This window comes from Bicyclus anynana, chromosome 27 (genome assembly GCF_947172395.1).
Source record: "Bicyclus anynana chromosome 27, ilBicAnyn1.1, whole genome shotgun sequence".
NCBI lineage: Eukaryota > Metazoa > Arthropoda > Insecta > Lepidoptera > Nymphalidae > Bicyclus > Bicyclus anynana.
Window position 1 is genome coordinate 7,330,979 of NC_069109.1, and position 7,842 is coordinate 7,338,820.

At 37.8% G+C, this 7,842-nt stretch overlaps 2 protein-coding genes across 2 annotated transcripts; both read left to right on the forward strand.

Moving 5' to 3' along the window:
• The first annotated feature begins 123 nt into the window (after nt 1–123).
• Nucleotides 124–4,040, forward strand: LOC112047776 (RNA pseudouridylate synthase domain-containing protein 1-like). Its single transcript, XM_024085016.2, has 5 exons — nt 124–549; nt 1,847–2,084; nt 2,879–3,040; nt 3,405–3,522; nt 3,822–4,040. Exons 1-5 carry the CDS (start codon nt 403–405, stop codon nt 4,024–4,026), a joined length of 870 nt encoding a protein of 289 aa, XP_023940784.1. The 5' UTR covers nt 124–402; the 3' UTR covers nt 4,027–4,040.
• Nucleotides 4,041–4,987: 947 nt separating this feature from the next.
• LOC112047790 (THAP domain-containing protein 1) lies at nt 4,988–7,612 on the forward strand. Its single transcript, XM_024085029.2, has 4 exons — nt 4,988–5,377; nt 6,065–6,255; nt 6,572–6,725; nt 7,237–7,612. Exons 1-4 carry the CDS (start codon nt 5,313–5,315, stop codon nt 7,523–7,525), a joined length of 699 nt encoding a protein of 232 aa, XP_023940797.1. The 5' UTR covers nt 4,988–5,312; the 3' UTR covers nt 7,526–7,612.
• The last annotated feature ends 230 nt before the right edge of the window (nt 7,613–7,842 follow it).

Genomic DNA, 7,842 nt, shown 5'->3' on the forward strand with positions numbered 1-7,842 from the left:
AGACTAAAGAAAAATCATTGAAAATAATCACAGATAAGAAAGAGAGTTATTCTTGTTTGATGGTAGCCATAGAGGAATTGGTCTGAGTTAGACTTAGAACATGCGTTAAAACTTTTTGATGCATGCACCTGCTTTTTCTAATTTAGGAAAACTAAGGTTGACTGATGTCAAGTAAATTATTAATTTATTCATAAAAATCATTAAAATGTAAAATTGTGTTTAAATTTAATCATACGTGAGACTCAAAATGCCTCTGGAGGATTTACTGAACGTATATTTCGATAGAGCCCTCCAAGTAGCATTTATAAGTCTTCTATCACATTATTGCCCGAAGATTACAACCTCAATACTGTTTAAAATACAAAAGAATAATCAACTTCACACCTTAAAATTAAAAGGCAAATGAAACATTTCAGTGAACACGTTTTAATTTTTCGCGGGTTTATAGCATCCAATATGGCTGTCGTGAAACTGTTCGAAAACGACGATTTTATCATTATTAACAAACCACATGACATGTATATAAATTCAGACAATGAAAATGAAAAGGTAAGAATTAATTATTGTTATTCATTTAATGATGCAGCGTATTAATACGATATTGTTAGTTCGCTATTGTTTTGTTTCTAAAAAAAAAATCTTTAAATCACAAACGTCAAATAAAGCCATATGGCTTAAATGTCAAGTGTCAACGACCTAATTAAAATACTCTGTGTGATACACAGACTATATAACTACTTCTAAAATAGACTAAGATCATCTATAAAATCTTGTAGTCAGAAAGCTACATCATATTTGAGTAACATAGACAGGCATTTTATCCCCACGAAAACGGGGAGTGAAACCACGGGCGTCTGCTAGTTAACTATAGAAATTTTTATCTGTACTAATATTATAAATAGAAAAGATTTGATTGTTTGTTAGTATGTTTTTTTGTATTGAATAGGCTTCGAAACTACTGTACCGATTATTTAACTGTTGGGAAGCTACACTATCCCCGAGTGCTATAAGCTATATTTTATCCCCCTATTACAGGAACAGAAACTGCTGCTAGAATGGAGTATGTAGCAAAATGCTGAGTTGTGGTATTTTACTAGGTTATGTTACATACCACAGAGATTTTTTTTATTGAATTTAAAAGATTATTGTAATGTGTGGCAAAAGTCATAAATAAGAATTTTTGCTTAAAATAATTCTTTAGGCATACATAAGCGTTACAACAAGTGTAATCAGGCGAGGCAAACGGATGTTGAAACTTATGAGGGAGAGATTTTACTTCAGTCGTGTGGTCCTAAGCACATTAATTGTTTTTTCTTTCTTTTTAACAGACTTAAAAACTTTCTCCCTCTTTAGGGTTCTGCGGTTCTCAATTTAACGGGTGTTTTTTTCAAAGTTTGTTACCACAAAACTTCGTCAAAATTCTCGTTCTGATTGAAGAGTATACTTCCAGATTGGTTTTATTTACTTTTCATAAAAATCGTTCATTATCGTTCATTAATTTTGTGTTAAATCAAAATAACTGAAATAAGTGAACAAAATTGCCCATAGTGATGCGCTTTCGGTCACTATGCTAGGAAACACTAAAAACAGAAAAATATAATCTTTTTAACAAAAAAATAAAACAGATTTCAAAGATGCATTACTCAAAAAAGCGAAAAATCCGTACCTACTTACCATATTACTCGTACCTATCGTCTTCTCTATTGATCGATTTTAAGACGGCGCCAAAAAATATCAAAATAAACTGTTTGGATTAGCAGCACCTTCAAATCGATCAATAGAAAGGACATAGACACGTTGTTATTTTTCGGTTTTTAGAAGTTAATTTTTTTTTGTTGTTTTGTAGAACACAGTAACCTGCCACATCGCATCCCACGACTCCCATCTATCTGGATCATCGAACCCGTTATACTTCGTGCAACGTCTCGACTACTCCACCAGTGGCATTCTCTGCATAGCCAAGAACAAGACGGCGGCGGCGCGCGCCGGCAGACTGTTCGAGAAACGCCTCACTAGGAAATATTACTTAGCTGTGCTCAGAGGACATGTTGGCTTTGAGTTAGCTGATATACATTACGCTGTGGGTTAGTTTATTTTTTATTCTTTACAAGTTGACTGCAATTTCACCTAATGGTAAGTGATGATGCAATCTAAGATGGAAGCGTGCTAACTTGTTAGGTATAGGATGAAATTCCACACACATTTATGTTTCTGCATGTCATCGTACTGGACTCTGAAATCGTTTGGCGGTACGTCTTTGCCGGTAGGGTGGTAACTAGCCACGGTCTGATTGGTCAGCCAGACCTAGACCATTTAAGAAAAGCTCAATCGGCCCAGCCGGGGTTCGAAACCAGGACTTCCTTCTTGTAAATCCAATGCGCATGCCGTCAAAATCATCATCATCATCATCATCAGTTATCGTCATCATCACCATATTAGGTGATGGACATCCACTGCAGGACATAAGCCTTTTGTAGGGACTTCTAAATATTACGACATACACTCGTTGATGATGGTAAAGTGCTTGGCTGTAGAAAATGTTACGTGTTTTCCGGATGTTTCAAGATAAGACAAGATTGCTGTGAATAACGTGACGGGTAGCAGCGACAGGGATAGTGCCTACCATCATTTTGTGGTAGAGGACATACCTCGAGCAAGCCCTAGGACTTATGACCTTGGGTGTAGGTTTAGGGGATCCCTGTAGAATGCATTACACCTTACACCACTCTACCTTTCCTGCCCGACACGTTCTCCATGCCCACATAAACAGTACTACTAGGCGACTAGCAGCCTGACAGTGTTCACGCTGCCTAACAAAGAACTGGACTCTAATCATCTTATTTTGATTCCCTTATTTGTTTGAGTATTATATGACCAGGTGCTGACCCATCGCCCCAAAGCTCCCACAAGATGCTGCCCGTGGTGAGTTCTGCGAGCATCAGTGAAGAGCCGCGCTCAGCGCACACCAGGCTGCTGGTGCTAGAGACAGGCAGCTACTGCGAGGACCCTGTCACTGTGGTGCTGCTGAAACCCATCACAGGTGAGCACCAGGCTTGTGACGCTGTTGCAGCCTCTTTATCCGGCTATTCTTCTTACCCCAATCATACACTATGTCGAGAACATGGCCGGCCTCCTGTTCTATATCTTGTGCTGAATGTCCAGAGTAGAGTATGCTGACGGCAACGGGAACTAGTTTATAATAAACTAGTAGACCAAGTCAAGCTTCGCTTTGACAGTTACGCAACCAACCAATCTCAAAAAAGTATTGTCAACAAACAGAGAATATACTCGCATATAATACTAGCGGACGTTGCTGTGGCCACTTTAAGAAACGTACAGCAAATATCCAATCATAAATGCTTCCTTCCATCCATATAACTAATCGTAAACTATAATGTTGCCAGGTCGTCGGCACCAACTGCGTGTCCACTGCAGCGCGGTGGGCCACACCATCCTCGGCGACTATACGTACACCGACAGGGTGGACAGCGCGCCGCATCGGATGTTCTTGCATGCCACGAGGTGAGTCTAGGACAGGGATAAGGTAGGGGTAGAGTTGGGATAGGGTAAGAGTATGGTAGGGACAGGGTAAGGGTATGGTAGGGTAGGAGTAGGGTAGGGTAGGGTTTAGTAGGGGTATATTAGGGTTGGTGTAGGTTTGGAGTAGAGTCGGGTAGTTGTAGGGTTTCTCCGTCGTTCGCCAGTTTAAATTTAACAAGTTATGAAATGACTGGCGCTTTCTACCTTCATTTCTAATTTATTTTTTGGTAAACAGTGCACATCGAGTATTGCTCTATTCTAGAACATTAAATTTTCCACAGGTTGATATTGCCATTCCAACAAGAGCCCTTGGACATTCAGACTCCAGAGCCGTTCTTCAGTGACACGGAGTTCAGCAGTAAATGGAAGCCGGGCAAGGGTTACTACAAATATAAAACGCCTGAGGACTTTGTGACTGCCTGTGACGTCATTGACCGAGATTACACTGTGGGTATCAAATATGAAGAGTTCTGTCTTAAAAATTAAACGTTTTTATCATGTTTTGTTTATTTTGTTTATCATGATTCCAATATTTGATACTCATTTTTTTTGTAAGAAAATCGGCTATACGGTGTATAAGCCAACACCCAAAACGCTCTATATTTTTTGAGAGTATGCGTTTAGACAACGTATGGGCGCAAAGTTGGTGCAAAGAATTTACGTGTATGAAAATCGTACGATAGCTGGTGACCATGTGTGGTGACCATAGATTTACGAGCCGGTACAAGTCATAGATGTAAGAGTCGGTACATATGGTACAAGTACCCTTAGATTAATAGTGCTTGTATCGTAATCTATGCAACTACCTAAGGTGACGGATGCTATAAATTTGTCCATTTACTTCTTCGTCTACGTTTTTACTAGTATTGATCTGTGGTCAAAGTGAAAGCACTTGATTCCAGGCCGTTAAATAAATTAAAGAAAATAGCGAAGTGTCAAAAGTCAATGTCAAATCCAGGGTTCCCAACTTAGGGGTTTTCCCCCCAGATTTAGGGGGCAAATAAGTGAAATGGGATTTTTTTAGGGGTCTGAAATTTTTAGGGGTATTTTCAGGAATTTTTTGACTCTTTAATATTCTTAAATTGATGATTATTTTAATATTTCTTTCTTGACCTAGCGACTTATAACGATATAATAATACGTTATTCTACAACCACTCTGAGGCAACTGGCGGCAATTTTCATCGAATAAAAAAAAATGTTAAATTTATTCATTGTCAACTTGTACCTATGATTTCAAAAAATCTGAATTTTTAGATAAAGACGTAATATTTAGTCTGTATTAAATATAGACTTTTGAAACATATTACTAAATATATTATTTCTAAATTATTATGAATTTATATTTTTAGGGGGACGACTTAATAATTAAGGCGATTTTAGGGGTTTTTGACACAAACTTTAGGGATAAATATTTTGGAGAGTTGGTAACACTGGTCAAATCTACGTTTGTGTCATAGATAATACACTGTTTGTGTCAAAAAAATAAAAAAAAATCGATTTCGAATTTAGATTAAAATTTATAATTTCGAATTTCGATTTCAAACAAAAATTTGCAAAGATAAGATTCAAGATCAAGAAGCTGAGCTGAGTGTCTTTAATATTATTGTGTTTTGGCGTAATTATTAATTAATATAATTGTAAAAGCACAATTTTAGCCGCACTGTCTTTTAAACCCTGTGTGTTGATATGTTTTTTTTAAAAATTAGCTGTATCAAAGTTTAGAAAACAAAACAATAATTTTGTTTTGATATTGGTATTTTGGTGAATAGAATGGTGCAAACATGTTACATATGCAAATGGAGGGCAGACAAGGAACCGAGGAGATCTTTTCATAAGTAAATACCATTCTGTGTACATTTACTGGTTTTATAGTAAAAAGTACTGCAGATATTTCACCAAGTTAACTTAAGTATAGATCGTTTAGTAGTCAGTACATAATTAATATTCCTTGGTTGAGTATGTATTATAGTCAGCGGGCAGTGGACGTAATAAGTGGCATATTCGGCGTGCGTATACTTATTTGTGGCCTGCTACTTCATAATATACGAGATTTATTACAGATGTACTATTCACTTAGTTTGTTTGGAAGAAAGGAAAATGTCTGGTATAGATCTTGAAATAGTGACATCCTCTGGGATTTTATTATGTTTTTCATACATATCCATTAAATAGTCCAACCAGGTGCAGAACCTAGGATTGAATAGGATTTACTAGAGGAATTTGATTTCGAGCCTGCTTTGACAAAGTTAATTTGCCTTTTATTTGTAATCATTCTTTTCTTAGTTCTAGCTACTGAAAGGCTTTTCGCTTCACATATAATTTGGAGTACTCTATCATGACGACGTGAGTAAAGACCCCTATCCAGGAGCATCTTGCATCCAACCAACAAGTGTATTGTCTCGACCACAATTAAGATATTTTAGTGACTCTCCCCATCATCCTAAATCTCTCCTAAATCTCTGATCTGAGGGAGTCATCAGGCCGGAGACCAAGCATATGTCAAGCAAGACTTACTTTCCCAGGTTTCCATATGATGAGGCAGAGAAGCAGAAGTGGCTGGACATCATTGGCAAGAGTCACGTGTCGCTGGGCAAGCGTACATCCGTGTGCTCCATACACTTTGACACATCTTGCTTCCGCTATGGGCTGGTGAACGGCAGGGAGCTGCTGCGACAGGGCAGCGTACCCACACTGCAGCTCACTCGGCCTCCAGGTGATTATTGTTTTGTTTTTAGGGCTCCAGACAGCATAGTATAGAATGGAACTGTATAAAGACAATCACATGTCCACCTGTTCTTGGATAATATGGAAAACTAGCATAAGCCTGTGACTTTGTCAGTTCTAATGATGAATAAACCTGGTACAACTTTCAAAAGGCTCAAGATATCAAGGAGCTTACCAGCTGTCTCCACATCACGGTTTACAACTATAGCAAAAACATTACCCTTCTTCTTACACAACGTGCGATAATGATTTGTGACCTTTTGTTTTTGTGTTAATTTAGAAAAATAATTAATCGCTATTTCCAGAGGTGGACCCGTATGAGGATCTGTATAACATGCACAAAGTTGAGGAAATTGAGATAAAGATAGAGCCCGACAGTCCAGAGGATTGGGAGAAACCTCCCGACATACACACAGACATGGAGGAATTGCCCAGTGCAGACGGAGTTACTATTGACTGGTAAGTGACATTTAACCATCAGCCTTTAAGGGTACCCTATTGGGCCAGTTCTTGTGGGATGGAGTAAGGGTCTGATAGGTGGACATTTTATGAAAGCTGAAAGTAGCCTTTACTCCTTATTTACTCCATAATTGGTAAATATGCCTACCAGGTATGTGTGGTAGCCAATCACCAGAGTCTGGGCTGTGCTAGCTTTGAAAGTTATCTGGTTTTAGGTTCAATTGTCCAATAATATTTTTTTTATTTTAACACTATTTGTATATTCTAAAGATTTCTTTATTGGTGGGTATAACGGTGGAGATTTATGTAAAATGTAAAAATCTGGAACTTTTAACTGTAAATGTTGCCAAAATTTGGAATGGAATGTGCTGTGTCATAGTAAGGTAAGGTTTAAACATGGCAATGGACCTAGCCAGGGATCAAACCCAGGACCTCCTTCTTCCCGCATACCACTGCCAATGAGGCCGACAAAATAGTTTTCTATCACTCAAAGAAAAATTTATATTTTCAGCATCCCTTCTGAAATGAAGACCGAAGTTGAAGCACCAGCTATACCTGTCACTGTAGAAATTCCCCAAACATCAAATAAAAGAAGAAGTAAACAGAAGAAAGAAGTGGAGAATATTAAATTAGTCAACATGGACATTTCTAAACGCAAAGAGTTCACCAAGAAGCAAGCGTTAGTCAGAATGTTAGTAGAACGATTGAGAAGAGATCACGTCAAACTGAAGAACTACATACAGACTTTAGAAGAACAGCAGAAGACTGTCAGACGGAGAAGGAAAAAGAAGGAAGTGTAGAAGACAAGTGTATATAGGATCTATTCTCAATTTATTATTTGTAAATAAAATATCATTAAATAACAATAAAATATTTATAACTTGTAAGGTGGATTTTTCAAGTGTTATCTAGTTTTGGGAGGGCGCCATAACGCGTTACGTTACGAAACAGTTCACTGTTTCGTAACGTAACGCGTTATGCGTTAGTGGCGCGTTAGGGCGCCACTGTGTGGCTTATTTGTCTCTAACACACATCGCATGATACAACAAGACCTGGATCAGACTGTATATGTCTTTTTTTTCTTTGACTTAAAATAAATTTCAGCAAAAATTGAAAA

Bases quoted from the DNA above. Each gene is read 5' to 3' on its own strand.
- LOC112047776 (XM_024085016.2), top strand. From the start codon at position 403: ATGAAACATTTCAGTGAACACGTTTTAATTTTTCGCGGGTTTATAGCA. The intron at 550-1,846 runs GTAAGAATTAAT...GTTGTTTTGTAG, and splicing joins CAGACAATGAAAATGAAAAG to AACACAGTAACCTGCCACAT. The intron at 3,523-3,821 runs GTGAGTCTAGGA...AATTTTCCACAG, and splicing joins ATGTTCTTGCATGCCACGAG to GTTGATATTGCCATTCCAAC.
- LOC112047790 (XM_024085029.2), top strand. From the start codon at position 5,313: ATGGTGCAAACATGTTACATATGCAAATGGAGGGCAGACAAGGAACCG. The intron at 6,256-6,571 runs GTGATTATTGTT...CGCTATTTCCAG, and splicing joins GCAGCTCACTCGGCCTCCAG to AGGTGGACCCGTATGAGGAT. The intron at 6,726-7,236 runs GTAAGTGACATT...TTATATTTTCAG, and splicing joins GACGGAGTTACTATTGACTG to CATCCCTTCTGAAATGAAGA.